General features: G+C 44.9%; 1 protein-coding gene across 2 annotated transcripts in view; it reads right to left on the reverse strand.

Moving 5' to 3' along the window:
* The window catches only part of TTLL11 (tubulin tyrosine ligase like 11), a 256473-nt gene that overhangs the window by 213123 nt on the left and 24923 nt on the right, over positions 1-18427 (reverse strand). The window contains exon 2 of one of the 2 annotated variants that reach the window (XM_036856232.1): positions 6492-6563. The exons of the other annotated variant lie outside the window; for it this stretch is intronic. Coding sequence (XP_036712127.1) covers positions 6492-6563 — 72 coding nt within the window. The remainder of the gene's footprint in view (positions 1-6491; positions 6564-18427) is intronic. 2 annotated transcript variants of the gene reach the window in all.

Consider the following 18427-nt stretch of genomic DNA (forward strand, 5'->3'; position numbering starts at 1 on the left):
TGAGCGCTTCGGAGCCACTTCGGTCCTCAGTGATCACCTTGCTGATCTCTTCAGCACGTCGTACCATGCTTATAATTTGCCTGCACTGTTAAGTATTTCATGTGTAACCCTTATGTCCCTCATAACACTACAAATTTCTAGGACCACAACAATTGGACATACGGTCTCAGGTCCCCAGTGATGTGTAACCAGGCATCCAGTGGGCTTTAGGCCCAAGGAAAATGAGAAGCATAATCCTGAGAACCCTTCTGACGCCCTCTTCCTCCCCAATATCCCGCTGGTCAGCAAGTCTTCTGGTTTATCTCCTCATTTATTTTTAAGTTTCCTCTCCTTCCTTAATCCCCAATGCCTTAATTCGGGGCCTCCTTTCTCACTGGGATGAGGACCACACCAGCCTCCTCCCCAACCTTCCTCCTCCCCGCCCCCCCAAAGTCTCCCCTTCCTGTCTACTCGACACCCAGAGGGATGTGTTTTTAAAGCTCTGACCATGTTACTCTTTCGCTTAAACTCTTCCCACATCAAAGCTCCAAGCCTGGTCTCAAAGACACTTCCCAAACTCCCCTCTGCCAACCCGTTTGCTTGAGGTTGGGCCATGGACACCTTGGGCACTTGCACTGTTACTGCCAGACTACTTTTGACATTAAGTGTACAGCACTTTTCTGTTTTCTGGCCTGAGTTTCTGCATGCCATTCCTTTCGCCTGGGATCTTCTGACTCAGCTTGACCATCCCTGAAGCTGTCTCACCAGCTCTCCCTTCTCTGGGGCCTCCATCACTTACACCCTTCACAGGTCATTCAGCAGCAGCTCGTCTGTCAGTCTGTCTGCTTTCCCACTCTGTGGACTCTTTGAAAATGAAGACACCTTCCTAATCTTGTGTATCTCTAACACCAAGCCAGAGACTTTATTTTTAACCTCTGTGAGGTCAAGAATCACTTTGAGATTCTCTCCAGGAAAACACACATATGCACAGAATTTTCCATGTGATTTTAGGAGAATTCAAAGACTCCCTGAAGCCCCTAGTTGTTCACAGACACCATTGTTAGCAAGATCTGCAGCATGTTTCATGAATGAACACTTGAATAAAGGGACCTGTGAATAGCAGCTACTCAAATACACTTTCATCACCATCATCATTAAAGTTAGCATTTATGCGATGCTTATTTCCATGTCTATGTTAAACTCTTTATATATATTACCTCATTTAATCCTCACAACAACCTCATGAGAAGGGGTTTCCTATTAACCTACTTACAGATGAAGAAACCAAAGTTTGGAGAGATTAAATCACTCTCCCAAGGACACAGAGCTAGCAGGGGCAGAGTCAGGAGCACGTCCATGTCTGTCTGATCCCAAGGCCCAGGCTCTCTTTTTTTTTTTTTTTTAATTTATTTATTTTTGGCTGTGTTGGGTCTTCGTTTCTGTGCGCGGGCTTTCTCTAGTTGCGGCGAACGGGGGCCACTCTTCATCGCGGTGCGTGGGCCTCTCACTGTCGCGGCCTCTCTTGTTGCGGAGCACAGGCTCCAGACGTGCAGGCTCAGTAGTTGTGGCTCACGGCTTAGTTGCTCCGCGGCATGTGGGATCTTCCCAGACCAGGGCTCGAACCCGTGTCCCCTGCATTGGCAGGCAGACTCTCAACCACTGCGCCACCAGGGAAGCCCAAGGCCCAGGCTCTTAACCACCGCACACAACTGGTCTTGAACTGATCGCTACGGTGGTCATTTGTCACTCACGGACTATAGTAACTAACCTACCCTGCACCCCACATGCCACCATCTTTGCCACAAAGGAACTTCCTCCCCCAGTGCATATAGCTGTGTGGACCCAAAATCCTCTTCCCTCTGGCCCAGAAGGACTAAAAAAAGAGAAAAAAACCTTGCAAAATAGCCAAGTTCTAATGAGAACTTGAGCATACGTCCTTTGAGCATATTTGTGCTTGAGGAACTGATATGCTGGTCACTCTTCTAACGGCTCAAAGAGCAAGTTGAAACCCTCCCGAGGGATTTTTGTAAAATGCAGTTTCACAGTGAATGCTGATGAAAGCACAGTTCACATTTCTATACTCTGGGAACGACCTTCTTCATAAAGCTTCTTCATGAACAGAAAACCTTTCAAGTGATTGGGCATAAAAGTGGCAAATAAGCTTTGATGTGGGCAAACATATGTGTAAAGCATCTTCGGGGGGAAATGACCCAAACTGCTGCTTTAAAATGAGGGGCCCCAAACACTCAGGGGAGGGGGACACAAGGAAGGTGTAGCAGCCAGAGCAACATGCTTGGACTAGGAAGACCCTGGCTCAAGCCCCTGACGCACCACACTCCTGCCAGAGACCTTGACACGCTGACCTTGCCCCTCTAAGCCTCAGCAGCTTATCTACAATGGAAGAAAATGGCCACAATAAAACCTGTCTACCTCCCGGGCCGTTATGTAGACTGAGGTAATGCCTGGGAAAGCACTTTGTAAATAGTTGCTGTTATATGGGATAGTTATTATTTTTAATGTCCAAGGAAATCACTCCAATGAGTAACTTCTATTAAAAAAGATGCCAACCACGCAGTGGTTGAGAATCCGCCTGCCAATGCAGGGGACACTGGTTCGAGCCCTGGTCCGGGAAGATCCCACATGCCGCGGAGCAACTAAGCCCGTGTGCCACAACTACTGAGCCTGCGCTCTAGAGTCTGCGAGCCACAACTACGGAGCCCGTGTGCCACAAATACTGAAGCCCGCACGCCTAGAGCTCATGCTCCACAACAAGAGAAGCCACCGCAATGAGAAGTCCGCACACCACAACGAAAGAGTAGCCCCCGCACGACGCAACTAGAGAAAGCCCGCGCGCAACAATGAAGACCCAATGCAACCAAAAACAAATAAAATTAAATAAAAATTAAAAAAAAAAGATGCCAACCAAATATCAAGCATCATTAGGACAGCTCTTAAATAAGAACACCAACACCGCGGTGGACCTGTACTTGGGAAACCTTCCACAATGCCCTTAAGCAGAGTTAATAGATTTCTCTGCACTTTGTGGATGCCTGTGGTCCAGCCGCTGCCTTGTAGGGTGTTTATGTTTACATGACTGACTCCCTACCCAACAGAATGCTTCAGGGTAGAGACATTTTACTCTTCTTTCTACCCTCTCCCCAACCTACCCATCGGTGGGAAGCAGCCTCTAAGATGGTCTCCACTGATCCCTGCCTCCTGGAATTCATACCCTGTGTAGTCTCCTCCCACACTGTCACAGGCTTGATCTATGTGACCAGTAGCAGCAGCAGAAGTAAGGGAATGTCACTTCTGAAGCGCATCTTTATACAAAGACCGTGCCCTCCTCTCTCTCTCAATCTCTGTCTCTCTGTCTCTCTTTCTCTCTCTCCTATTCTTCTCTTTCTCATTATCACTCGCTTTGAGGAAGCCCAGGGAGAGGTAAGAAATCAAAGCCTCCTGCCAGGGCTTCCCTGGTGGCACAGTGGTTAAGAATCCGCCTGCCAGCGCAGGGGACACTGGATCGAGCCCTGGTCCGGGAAGATCCCACATGCCACGGAGCAACTAAGCCCATGCGCCACAACTACTAAGCCTGCGTTCTAGAGCCCATGGGCCACAACTACTGGAGCCTGTGCTCCGCAACAAGAGAGGCCACCGCCGGGAGAAGCCCACACTCCACAACTAAGAGTAGCCTCCACTCACCACAACTAGAGAAAGCCCGCGCACAGCAACGAAGATCCAAAACGCAGCCAAAAAAAAAAAAGCCTCCTGCCAACAGCCATGTGAGTGAGCTTGGAATTGGATCCTTCAGCCTCAGTCAAGTCTTCAGAGACTATGGTTCTGGCTGACAGCTTGATTACAGCTTCATGAGAGGCTCTGAGCCAGAACCCCTTTAAGCCATTCTCAGATTCCTAACCCTCAGAAACTGTGTGAGATAAATGTGTGTTGTTGTAAGATGCTGAATTGGGGGGAACTTTGTTACGCAGCAATAGATAATGAATACACCATTCCAGTTTTAGAACAGGGTCCAAGAGAAAGGAAGCATTCGGAGAATGAACTAATTTAAGACTCGAATAACCTTACAATGAATATAATACTTACTATTTATTGAGCACTTAATTATGTGCCAGGTATCTTACATATATGCCTCCATTTTGACATGAAAAAATAAAATCTCATTGCTAATAAGTGGCAGACCCAGAATTTGAAGCCATGTCGGTCTATTTCCAAAGATTATGCTCTTTCAACTGCACTATGCTGGATGGATGGATAGATGGATTAATCTATGAAAAACAGCTGAGCACATACATTTATTAAAAAATGAGTTGTGATTAACACTTCAAGGAAGAATGGAGCACAGAAGAGTCCAAAGAAGGCCAGTTAAGACAATGAAAGGACTGAACAATTGCCCTTCAAGGATGGACTGAAAATTTAGCACTCTTTTCTTCAATCAAGAAAGCAAGCCAACGGTGAAAATTCTGGTGGAAACCCACCAAATCCTGAAGGGTGCGCCCAGATGGAACACGGTTCTATTTGCCAAGTATGAGCGTATCAAAAGAAGGGGAGCCCCTTTTGAGCCTGAGAGAGGGAGACCAGCTCACTCTTCTTCTCTGCTGCTCGCATCCCAGCTAACAGCACCGCTCTCCTCCCAGACAGATGACAAGAGACCCAACTGAGGGGCCGCGGGGAGATTCCAGGCTCCCTCCTGCCAGTGGAAAATGTGGCTGATGAGAAAAGGCCTCCCCGTGCTGGTGAGGGACCTGCCAGCTTCCTGATGGCAGCATCTTCGGATGGGGCTGCAGGGAAAGCCCACACGTGGGGCAACTCCAAGCCTGTTTCCTCAGTGGGAACAATCATGGCAATGTGATTGGGTTATTAGATGGATTAATAATGTGTTTAGCACTGTGCCTGGCACACAGTAGGTATTTAAAAAAAGCTAGTTTCCTTCTTTTCTTCCATCCTTTCCCATCACCCTTTCCCATACCTATTGGCTGGTAAGATATTACCCAAAGGAGCTGGTAGACAGGGGTGTTCTCTAGGACTAGCCCAAGGTTAAACGTGCATACATTAGCTCGGGGCATTTAGAGCCATGCGGGTCTTCCTGTGTGTGCATCTAACTCTAGGGAAAGCCTGTACATGCACAAAAGCTCTTTGACTCGAGTTCAGGAACCTGGATTCAAATCTCAGGCCTGGTAACTACCAAGGGCCTTAGTTTCATCACCTGAGAAAGAGGACCAGCAAACCCTCCCTCACAGGAGGTATGGTAAAGATGAAAAACAACTCCGTAAGCGAAAGGATGTTTGTGAACAGCCTGGCACATAGTAGGAGCTAAATTAGTCCAATTTAGAATATTGAGAGCGGGTTGCTTAGATTGTTCGTCACCTAATTAAGTCCCTTGGTGAGAAGGGCAGAGAGGAAGAGTCCTCAGTTTTCCCTGATGGTAGAGAAAGCAGAGGCTGGCCCTGCACAAATCCACTTCTTGAAAAACAACAGTGAATCAGACATAGCTCCAGGAATGCAGGAGCCAACCTGGGGGTGGAGGCAGCTCGGTAACAGATAAACACGCTCTGAGTGACAAAGTGCTGTGTCAGAGCCCAGAAGGAGCAACCGCTCCTGCTCCAGGTGAGGGAAGTTTAACCGAGGAGGGACCATTTGAGCTGGGTGTGAAGTTGTGGTCTGCCAGGCAGAGATGAAGAGAAAGAGAAGTGCATGCCAGGCAGGGCGTCTGGGAGAGCGCAGGGTGCCCGCAGCCCAGGGTCAGTAGAGAGACAGAGCTGGAGAGGTCCACACGGCCCAACTGATCGTGAGGGGCTCACAGGGCAGGCTGAGGAGCTTGAACTTGATTCTGCAGGTGGAAGAGAGCCCAGGAAGTGCTCAAGCAGGGCTGTGCAGACCCTGCTAGGATGGAGAATGGAGGGGAGGTAGAGATAGACTGGGGGCAGCCAGACCCAAGAGGGAGCCAAGGCTGGGAGAAAGGGGATGGGGTGCGGGGATGACCCAGCCCAGAGAAGAAGGGTGCTCTGGAAGTAGGGGTGGGGGAAGGCACGGGGAAGTGAGAGCACATCAGCATTTCTAAGAGGAAGAACTGCTCTGACAGCCCCTGCACTTTAAAGGAGACCCGTGTCCTGTGCCCGCGTGGGCTGACATTCCTGTCTCACCCGCTCCACGCTCCTGGTCATTGGAGACTCTGACTGGAGAGGATCCCGCAGGCATAACTGGCACTCTGAGGAGACTCCTACTTTAATAGAGGCGCCGTCTGGCTCCAGTGGGTTTCCGGGGAAGACAATAATTACTCATCCTCTAATAGAGCCAATAAATATAGCAAGGGGATAAGTAATTAACAACCTTCTGCTGGAAAGCAGCAATTCTTGTGATCTATGAAGTTTCCTTCCCTGTTCACTTCTTTGTTATTGCAAATATGATACTCCCAGTAAGCGTGCCATGTGTTCTTCGCTGAGTTAATCACCAAAGCATGTTGTATTTTTTATTAAATCCATTCATTATAATTGACTCACATGAATTAAAGCTGGAGGAGCTGCAGTGATGAGGGCTGTCGTCCACCTTTGCTTCTGCTTCTCATCATAATACTTTTAATGAGATCAAAATGGTTACCAAACAATTTAACCACAGAAAAAAGGCCCACGTTAGCAGGAGGGGAAGATAACCTTGCCCCTTTCATAATTTCCTTGCCCCATAGCCACCTCGTCCAGTTATTTATTCTGGTGTCTGATTTCCCACCCGTAAAGAACCTTTATTAGTGGTAATTATATTAGGCAAAGGAAAAAGAAAAACTTCACAAACTTCTAAAGTGATTTACTTCTTGGCTTGCAGTTTTAATTAAAATTCCAGTTTATTTAGCAAATAGCTCTGAAAAGATTAGATACCGTCTTAGCATGATTTTCTTTTTCCACTTTCCAATTCATAAGGGTGACACAAACAACAAAATAGCCACACTAATGACTCTTCCTCCGTCCCATCATAATTCAGCCTATGGAAAAGAGCTCCAATATCAATTATAAATTAACTCCAACATGCTTTGCAAAATTCTCCATAGTAATCTCCCTGCTCGCTACTCCTTCACTGTGAGTAAATGATATCAATTCACCACAAGGCCTCAGACTACCCAGTCTCTTCCACATCAAAACTTCAAATGTGTTTATTAACTGGAATGGAAACAAAGCAAATCAGGTCTGCTGATTCCAGCAGCACATTCCAGCAGCACTTCCTCCCACCTGGGATATCAAACTTTTCCCAAAGTCACTCCTGACAGCTCTTAGGGCTGCTCATCCCCAGTTGACCAGCTACCCAGGTCAGTTCAATACTTTCCACAATGGCAACTCCCACCAGAAAGCCGGTCTAAAGGCACCATGTCTAGCTGAAACATCAATTCATTCAACATACAAGCAAGTCATGCGTTTGAGCCGGGTGACACACTCAGGGAGTGCTGAGAGGTGCCACATTATGGGAGCAGAGGGTTAGTGGTAGGAGACAAAGTTGCAGAGTGAAAACAAGAAGACAAAGGATGCAGTCCTTACCTTCAGGGAGCTCGTAGTGCAGCGGCTGAGTCCGACCCATGAACAGATCATTGTAATGCCTACAGCCACATCTTACACAGCATCTACTATATGCCTGTGTCAGAGCTAAGCTCCTTCCTCACACTGTCACTTTTAATCTCCACACAGCCTGGTGAATAGCAGGGTGTCCCCATTTCACAGAGGAGGCAACTGAGGCTCAGAGAGCTGACTCTTGGTGAGAAAGAGAGAAGTTGCCAGACTAGACAGGGAAAGGACTTCCCACGGGAGGAAGCAACAGCATATGCAAAGACCTAGCAAAGAGCAGCCAGCAGCCTGGAGATCCAGTCCTCCTGTCTGTGGACACCAACTTGCTGAGCCGCCTTGGGCATTATTGGATCTCTTGGGCCTGTCTCCCTGTTTGCCACATACAGGGCATTTCCTATTCTGTAAATCTACAAGCGCCTGCTCTTCTTTTCCAACAACCGACTATGACTTGGGCTAACCCTAAAGCACCCACTGCTGTCTTAATAATGTACCCAAGGGACAAAGAAGTTTCCCAGAGGACTTACTTGCCCCCTAAACTCATTTGTTTCTCCTGACCTACAAAACCAGCCTGTAAACTCCCAGAGACATGCCACTGCCCTGAGAGCCTTGAGTCGTACCATCACATGTTACTAAGAAGAATTAATATAATTGTACTGATAATTTCTATAATAATAAAAAATGTAACTACTATTTACTGAATTTATATTATGTGCTGCGTACTTTATGTGTGCTCTCTCAATTCACCCTCACAACAGCACTCTCAAATAGGTAGACATACTGCCATTCCATTTTACAGAAGAGGAAACTGAGGCTCAGGGCAATTAGATAACTCAGTCTCTGGGAGTGCATCCAGTAAGTGATAGAGCAAGGACAGAATCCAGCCCCGTTAAGTCTTCAGTCCCCAGAGAACTAAGCCTGGAAGAAATGAATAAGGTTCCTGTAACAAGCATAAGTTTCCAGTGACAAGGAGGTGTATATGACGGCTGCTGTGTGCAGGGAAGGTGCAGGGGAGGGGCCGGAGTCGGGGAGTTGGCCCCGCTAGGAGCTCTCCAGAGTGCTGAAATGCCTCTGCTAAAGTACTCTGACTCACAGCACCTTCCACCTGGGCGCCCCTGCTTGTCCTAACCCTCACCTCCTGGTTTCAGTGCCCGGTAGGGCACTGATGGAATAGAGTGAATGAAAGTGGAAGTACACCTGGGAGAGAAACAGCTAACTTTTAGAAGTAGTGAGCTTCAACGGATGACAGGACATCTAATTGGAACTATCCTACAAGGGATTAGAAATACAGGAGTGGGAATGGAGAGAAGTCAAAGCAGGAGGTGCAAATTCGTGGGTCACAAAAGAGAGAACTGAAGAAAGACTGAGTGCGTTTTTGGAGTGGTTGCTGAGAAAGAAAAGCAAAGGTCCAGGAGCAGAGAGGGAAGAGGACTCTTCCTAGCAGTCCTGGACAGTGGGTACCAGGAACAAATAACTAAACTCTCCAACCCCAATATTGCACTGAAATGTGTTCAGAGAGGGCAGAATTGCGTTGCCTGTAGGTGTGAACCTGTGAATAAATAATCACCACCACTCCTCAACTCCTCCCCCATACCCCCTAAAAAAGGAAGAGGGAATGACAAAGTAGTCAAGGGAAAAATAGAAAATAGCCTGCCATATGGTCACATGATTCAAGTTAATCAAGGTCATACCCACTTTTTTTTTTAACAAGTTCCAATGAGTTTCACTGTAGGGTTTTTTTTTTTTTTTTCTTTATTTCTTCTTTTTTTGGCTGCGTTGGGTCTTCGTTGCTAGGCGCGGGCTTTCTCTAGTTGCGGCGAGCGGGGGCCACTCTTCATTGAGGTGCACGGGCTTCTCATTGCAGTGGCTTCTCTTGTTGCAGAGCATGGGCTCTAGGCGTGCGGGCTTCAGTAGTTGCAGCACGCAGGCTCAGTAGTTGTGGCATGCAGGCCCTAGAGCGTGCAGGCTTCAGTAGTTATAGCTTGCGGGCTCTACAGCGCAGGCTCAGAAGTTATGGCGCATGGGCTTAGTTGCTCCGTGGGTATGTGGGATCTTCCCGGACCAGGGATCGAACCCCTGTCCCCTGCATTGCCAGGCGGATTCTTAACAACTGTGTCACCACGGAAGTCCCATACCCACTCTTACTTGAAGTAAAATGGCTCCTTATAAATTTGAGAGGTCATACAGAAAGACCCTGAGCCTCTCTTTGGCCTTTCAGACCACTGATCCTAAAGGCTTGCATGATGGGATATTTATAAGCACATCTCTCCCCCTACTGGCAAAAGAGATATTAGAAAAGCACATTTATTCTATGGCTCCATCCCCACTTCTACCCTCCTACACACCTTACATAAGAATAGTTATCCTCTTTTATTAACTTAGTCTTTCATTCAAGTATCAGTGCAATTTATGCATCAACTCTATGTCAGGCATTAGGAATTCAGAGAAGAATGAGGCACAGCCTCTGTCCTTGTATTTGGAAGTTGTAAATAAATCACAATGCAAAGTGGCAAACGCTCCAGCAGATGAGGGTCGAAGGTCTATGAGAGCATGAAGCAGGGTGTGAGTTATTCTCCTGGGGAGAAAGTTGTGGTTTGGTAAAAACTTGAAAGATGAGCTGGAACTTGCCAAGCCCAGAAGCCAGGAAGGTAGTCTAGGCTGGAGGAGCCCTGTGTGCAAAGGCATGGGAGCATGAGGGAGCATGCTTAGAAGTCTCTCCAGGGCAGGAACAACATCTCAGTTATCTCTGAATTCCAGGTGCCTAGCCCAGTGCCTGGGAAGGAGTGGCACGTAATAGATGCTGGAGGAACAGACGGCATGTAGTTCAGTGCGGAGGAATAAAGCATGACTGTGGGGTCTTGCAACAGAAGGGGAATTGAGTGGAACCAGAATCTATGAACCTCAGAACAAATCTTGATGTGAAACTGCTCAGCATACAGCAGGTGTGTGCAGAATTTGGTCATTCATTTCTGCAGCCCAAGGCTTGATAATAATCAACATGTCTGTCTCTGCATAGGTGTGGGAAAGGACATGCAAGCCCTCAACATGGGCCAGTTCAAGAGTGATGGGCTAGTTCACAGCTAGAGGCCACCTTACTGTTTAGAATTTTAAAAGGAATTATCAGCAATAACAATCTAAATGTGATGGGAGATGCGGGAATATATGAGGATCCTTTATCAAATTTTGGAATCTCCTTTTGTCTCTGATGATGAGCTGTGTTGTCAAGCTACAAATCTCACTTTTCACAGCTCAGCACAGCCAGTAGCTGTGGCAGAAAGTCCTGCTTTCACTAGCTCCTTGAGATGAGAATTGTTATTCCTCTACTTAAGTATTTAAGCCACACCTTTTAATTTACTTAATAAACTCAGAACATATTGATGGCCCAGCTCAGTTGGCAATGACAGCTGGTATTTCCCTGATGACCAGATAATTAGGCAACTGCATTAAGTATATGTCACCCTGATCAAACGACAAGGTTTATTAAGACAAAGCCAGCCTACTCACGGCTTTCGGTCAGCTTCCACAGAGCGCAGGTTTTTAAGCACTCTGGTATCAGTTTAAGCACCTCTCTATTTTCACAGTGTTATAAATCCAGTGCTTTCCCAGTGCACCCTGAAGAAATTGGGCCAGTAAAATTAGCTTTGGAAAAAATCTGTATCCTATTGCAAATAATGATTAGTAGAAATATTGTAGGATTAAGAATCAAGAGACCAAGATTCTAATTCTAATTCATTCATTCATCCACTCAACAAACATTAATTTAGTGCCTATTATATGCTAGCTACTGGGCTAAGTGCTTGGATATAACGAAACCGCCACCACCACATGTGCTGAGCATTTTCTGTGTGCAGGCACGGTTCTACAGTTCACAAAGTCATTTAACACGCCTTACAACCCTGGAGCTTTGTACTGTTATCACACCCATTTTACAGATGAGGAGAATGAGGCACAGAGAAGTAAAATAATTTGCCTCCATTTTCAACCTCGTAAGTGGCAGGGCCAGGGACCAACCCAGCCAGTCCGACTCCAGAGATGAGTAAGATATAGTTCCAGCCTTAGAGAAGCTCAGAGTTTCTTGGAGGGATACACAGACATGTGCACTCAATGGCTCTATGAGACAGGGAAAAACTTTTCATCTCCCTTACTAGTTTTTTATTGCTGTACAAAAAAATTAACACAAACCTAGTGACTTCAGGCCATAGCCATTTATTAGCTCAGAGTTCTGTAGGTCAGAGGTCCACCGTGGCTTAGCTGGGTCCTCTGCTCAGGTCATCACAGGCTGAAATCAAGGTGTGGCCAGGGTTGTGGTTCTTGTCTTGGCTCAGGGCCTTCTTCCACGCTGACTGGAAGAATTCATCTCCTTGCCACTGGAGGACTGAGGTCCTCATTTTCCGTCTAGCTGTCAGCCAGGAACCGCACTCAGCAGCTGGAGACTGCCCACAGTCTTTTGCCATAGTGACCCCCGTAGGCAGCTCAGAATGTGGTGTTCGCTTTCTTCCAGACTAGCCGGATCGCATCTGTCTGACTTCCTCTTCTGCCACCAGCCAGAGAAAACTGTCTTTAAAGAGCTCGCCTAATTGGGTCAGGCCCACTGAGGGACATCTCCCTTTTGCAGTATAATGTCGCATAATCATGGGAGTGATATCTCATCATATACACAGGTCCCACCCACACGCAAAGGGCAGAGGATTATACACGTGGGAAGGTCCTTAGGGGTTATTTTAGGATTCTGTCTTTCACACTGTCTGAGTTTCACTTTCCTAGTCTGAGGCTAGAATAGATAATAACAGTACTAACTACTACTTGTATCAATAGTATAGTGATTTACAGTTATTAAAGACGTTTTCACATATATTATCCTATTTGAGCCTTACAATCCAGAGTTTGTAACCCTGCTCTGGGAGCAAGGTTAGTCTCGCTGTCTGTTGGGAAGAGGAATCCGAAGGTTAGAGGAGTTAACCTTCTCCCTGCCATGCTGGTAGGGCCTGGGAGAGCAAAGACTTAGCGCAGTCTTGCAATTCCAGCATCTGGGCTCGCTCCTCTAGCCCTTGCTGCCATGTGAGAGGACTGGATACAACCGAAGCGGAAAGAACACAAGCTTTGGAGTCAGACGGACCTGGGTTCAAATCCAAGTTCTGCCCCTTAGGAACTCTGGGGTCTTGGCAAGTCACTTCTTCTGTCTGGGCATCCTCATCTTTAAAGTGGGGGGAGTTGTTCTCCAAGGGCTCTTTCAGCCTCAAATCAGGACAAAACTGCTTCAACTGCATGGTGGAAGATTATTAGCTCCGTGATTCTGTTCTCTTGGTTGAGGGAGAACCTCTAACTATACCCTCATCCAGGTATCCCTGTGGTTTGGGTGAAGATCTCCATTTTATTATTTTCCAAGGGCCACCATGACTTAAAACAACAGAAATTTATACCCTTACAGTCTGGTGGCCAGAAGTCCATAAACAAGGCACTGGTAGTGTTGGTCCCTGCGGAGGGCTCTGAGAGAGAAGCTGTCCCATGCCTCTCTCCCGCTGCTGGTGGATGCAGGCAACGCTTGGTGTTCCTTGGCTTGCAGATGTGTCACTCCAATCCCCGCCTCTGTCTTCACGTGGCCTTCATTCTGTGTGTCTCTGTGTCTTTTCCTTTTCTGTTTCTTATAAGGACGCTCATCATTGAATTTAGGCCCCATTAATCTGAGATCATCTCATCTCAAGATCCTTAATTTAATTAGATTTTCAAAGACTCTCTTTCCAAGTAAGTCATATTCACAGATACCAGTTCGGACTTGGACATATCTTTTAGGGAGTGGGGAGACACAGTTCAACCCACATCATAAATTGCTTTATGCATCCCACCATTGATGGAATATAGGTGCTTTCCAATTTTTCCTTATTACAAAGAACACTGCAGTAAACATCCTCATTGTATCTCTTTGTGCACATGAACAAGAATTTCTCTAGTAGTGGAATTGTTTGGATCACAGAGTATACACATTTTCAACTCTGCTAGCTACTGCTGAATATGTTTGCCAGTCTAATCAATGTGAAATGGTATCTCATCATTGTGTTAATTTGTATCCTCATGATTATACTAGTGAAACTGAATTTTTTTTCAAATATTTATTGGACATTTGGGTTTCCTCCTTGAACCTCTCTCTAAAAAAACTCTAAAGTGGTTCTCTATCAGGATTATCCAGGACCTTCTCAAAAGAGTTGTTGATTTAACAGAGGTGGGCTGGGACCTCGAAATCTGCATGCTGAAAAGCTTGCCAGGAAACTGAAGCCCAGCCCCAGGGAAGGACCACTGTATTAAATGTAGTAACCAGTCTTATTGGCACTTGGTTGTTATACCTTCAGAGTGCACTGGGGGGCGCTATCTCATAAAAACCTTGAAACTGTATTGATTAAAGGGTGCTGTTGGAGGGATGCCAACCACATGGGGGCTCCTTTATGAAAGCCCTCTGGGGAAATTTCTCCCAGCCCTCAGTGTTAGGAAAAGCTGCACTTCTCTTCAACAACCTCTTCTATCTTACGGCCACCATGACTTAGAATTTCGGACATTTTTTCCCTTGGTAACCAGAGAGTTCTGTGAACTAAAATTTTGATGTTGTCCCATCATTAAAACTGTAAGATGTTTAGATCATGCATTTCTAGATGCTAACTTTTCCCTGATTTCATCTTATTATACCACTTTTATTGTTTTATTGTTCCTTTGCCCTGATTTTCTTCACCTAAATTTTTTTTAAATTTATAACAATGTATAAGTACTTTTGAAAGCTACGTATATGCTTTTAGGGAAAAAGATAGGCATAAACACATTAAAATAATTTTAAATTTTACCTTGTGAGAATTAAGTGATAAAATACATTTATGTGAGTTAAGGCCCTTCTTTCAAAACTGACCTGTTTTCAAGATTCATCAATGATAATATCAGTTCTACTGTTGATATTTAACTAGAAAAAATACTTCAAAGATAAACTATTCACAAAATAAGTGAAAATGATTAACACTAGGAAATGGTAGCCATTCAAAGCTATAGCCATTCAGGTGCAGAAAAGACAGGATTGGGTTTTATAATACAATACCATTCATTTTTTTTTTTTTAATTTTAAAGAATTTTTTGGCCATGCCGTGCGGCATGTGGGATCTTAGTTCCCTGACCAGGGATCGAACCCGCGCCCCCTGCATTGGGAACACTGAGTCTTAACCACTGGACCACCAGGGAAGTCCCGTTTCTAAATGACTATCACTGAGTTTTAAAATTATTATTAATATTACTTATTAATATTAATACTTTATAATATTACTATTATTTAAGACCACCTATATCTAGTTTAGTGGCTTTAAAAGTTAAATTAATTTTCAAAAACTTTCACAAAAATTTTTAAAAGACAGTTTTAACTTCTTGTGGCTCCTGTATTTTTTTAAACAACAGGAAAGCATGCTAATGTTTACTTCACTGTTACTCCAATTCCTCCAGCAAGCTCCTCTGCACTGAGTAGGATAGCCAACCAATTCACCCCAGCTTTTCCAGGATTGTCCTGATTTTAAAACTGAAAGTCCAGCGCCCCTGGAACCCCCTTATTCCCAGACAAACTGGAACAGTTGGTCATCCTAGCACTGGGCCAGCTTCCATTTGCCAATGTGTGGAGGAAGGCCTATTAATATCAAGCCCTTCTCCTGTACTTTACATCTGAAAGGTAGTCATACATCTGAAAATTATTCCTAACTGGTAGGGAAAAAAATAAAATTCTGAATGTGGTTCACCTAATAACATCAGCCTGGATTTCACAGCCAAAGGATTAGAAGAAATCTTCACAAGTCAGTGTTCTTATTCTCTTCTAAAGAATTCCAGGAAAAGAGATTCCATAAAGCTACCTTTGAAACCCATTCTACCACCCATGATCTTTTTAAAATATTCATTCAATCTACAATCATATTTTCATTCTCAGCACTGAACTGAATAAAGAAAGCTTAAAGATACGCTACCCACAGGAAATCAAGTAAAATTATTAGAGACCTCAAAACAGGTCACCAGAACAAAGTTAAAAGTCTGATGGAAGAGTCTTTGGACTTGGTGGGGAAAGAAGACTAAACTCTAAAACCTTAAGAATAAGAATACTAGAAACTTTTTAGAATAGAGTGTCAAGCAAACAGCTTTAAAGCCTTGGTTATAATCTATTCTATTCAGTACAGTAACCCTAAGTGGGTCCTCCAAAGGAAGGCAAAAACTAACATTTATGAGATGCCTACTGTATGCCAGTTGCTCTCATGCTCACTATTTCATTTTAATCTCCCAGTACCCCAATGGATAGATCATATTCTTCCATTTTTACAGAAGAGGAAAGCAAAGCTCAGAGGTCATTCATACCACCCTATGCTAGGTGTTGGGTATGCAACAATAAACATGAGATTCATAATAATAAAATGATAAATATTAAACATAATATTCACAAGTAATAAACATGAGAGTCATGGTTCCTGCTTTCATGAACCTTAGAGTCTAGTGGGGAATGCCAGACACCTAAAAATGATTACAAAAATAATTATGAGTGATCCAGTATGGGGGGAATCTGGGCATGTGCTGTAGAGCTGAAAAATAAGAGGACAAATGGCCATCACCAAAAAAATCTACAAACAATAAATGCTGGAGAGGGTGTGGAGAAAAGGGAACCCTCCTACACTGTTGGTGGGAATGTAAATTGGTACAGCCACTATGGAGAACAGTATGGAGATTCCTCAAAAAACGAAAAATAGAACTACCATATGATCCTGCAATCCCACTCCTAGGCATATATCCAGAGAAAACCATACTTCAAAAAGTTACATGCACCCCAATGTTCATAGTAGCACCATTTACAATAGCCAAGACATGGAAGCAACCTAAATGTCCATCGACAGAGGAATAGATAAAGAAGATGTGGTACATATATACAATGGAATATTACTCAGCCATAAAAAAGAATGAAATAATGCCATTTTCAGAGACATAGATGGACCTAGATACTGTCATACTGAGTGAAGTAAGTCAGACAAAGATAAATATATAATATCAGTTATGTGTGGAATCTAAAAAAAAGGTACAAATGAACTTATTTACAAAATAGAAATAGAGTCACAGGTGCAGAAAACAAACTTATGGAAAGGGGGGGAGGGATAAAATGGCACATTGATTGACATATACACACTACTATATATAAAACAGATAATTAATAAGGACCTACTCAATACTCTGTAATGATCTATATGGGAAAAGAACCTAAAAAAGGGTGGATATACATATATGTATAACTGATTCACTTTGCTGTACAGCAGAAACTAACACAACATTGTAAATCAACTATACTCCAATAAAAATTAAATTAAAAATAAATAAATAAATAAAATTGTAGATCAAAAAAAAAAAAAAAGAATAAGAGGACAAAGGAGTCAAGAAGAGGTGGGGAGAGAAAGGGAAACAATTTCCTGTTTCCAGGCAGAGGAAGTGGCAGCAGACATCTCGAGCTGGGAACATTCAGTTATGTGCCCAAGATAACACAATTTATCAGTGGTCAGATTGGGGTTTTGATTCCTGTGTTTTCTGACTCCAGAATTCCTGTCCCTTCCACTGTAATACAATGTGACCAGCTGCGCTTCAAATCTAAAGGGGACAGCCCACAGGGAGGACCTAATTCCCAGCGCTGATACTCAGTGTTTCCCAAGCTAGTCTGATCAGAAGAATCGGCCCAAGGGGGCTTGTTAAAAAAAATAAAGATTCCCTAGGTCCTACCCCTACCGGGAAATCAAAGTTTAACAAATGCCCCAGCGCTTCTTATGACCAGACAAGTTTGGGATATGCCGAGTTCAGACTTTGGAAAACCTAAAACCCTACACGCTGGGAGTTTACTTAACTGCAATCTCCCGGACATTTTTTTTTAAAATAAATTTATTTATTTTATTTATATATTTTTGGCTGTATTGGGTCTCCGTTGCTGCGCGCGGGCTCTCTCTAGTTGTGACGAGAGGGGGCTACTCTTTGTTGCGGTGCGCGGGCTTCTCATTGCGGTGGCTTCTCTCGTTGTGGAGCACGGGCTCTAGGCACACGAGCTTCAGTAGTTGTGGCACACGGGCTCAGTAGTTGTGGCTCGTGGGCTCTAGAGCGCAGTCTCAGGAGTTGTGGCGCACGGGCTTAGTTGCTCCGCGGCATGTGGGATCTTCCCGGACCAGGGCTTGAACCCGTGTCCCCTGCATTGGCAGGCGGATTCTTAACCACTGCGCCACCAGGGAAGCCCTCCTGGACATTTTTTTTTCTCTCTTATTTATTTATTTATTTATGGCTGTGTTGGGTCTTCGTTGCTGTGCGCAGGCTTTCTCTAGTAGCGGCGAGCGAGGACTACTCTTTGCTGCGATGCACAGGCTTCTCACTGCGGTGGCTTCTCTTGTTGCGGAGCACGGGCTCCAGGCGTGCGTAGGCTTCAGTAGTTGTGGCTCTCGGGCTCTAGAGCGCAGGCTCAGTAGTTGTGGCGCACGGGCTTAGTTGCTCCGCGGCATGTGGGATCTTCCCGGACCAGGGATCAAACCTGTGTCCCCTGCATTGGCAGGAGGATTCTTAACCACTGCGCCACCAGGGGAGTCCCTCCTGGACATTTTGAAGAACTGGGTGGAGCTCCTTGAAGTAATTTAGCCTTTCAAGAAGCAAAGGAATGGACAAAAAATAAATAAAGACCCTCTAGAGATCAATCGGTTAGCCAGTCACATAAAAATGGTCCCCCTCTCTTCCAGATTTTCTGTGGATTTTTACTGTCTCTCATTCTGGATTTAAGTAGTGTCTTCTCAGTATAGATTTTGTGACTGTGGTCAAAACAAGACCCATTCCCACACCAGAAGCCTCAGTAACATTCTGCTAATTTGGAGTCATCACTAATTAAG

This window comes from Balaenoptera musculus, chromosome 6, assembly GCF_009873245.2.
Source record: "Balaenoptera musculus isolate JJ_BM4_2016_0621 chromosome 6, mBalMus1.pri.v3, whole genome shotgun sequence".
NCBI lineage: Eukaryota > Metazoa > Chordata > Mammalia > Artiodactyla > Balaenopteridae > Balaenoptera > Balaenoptera musculus.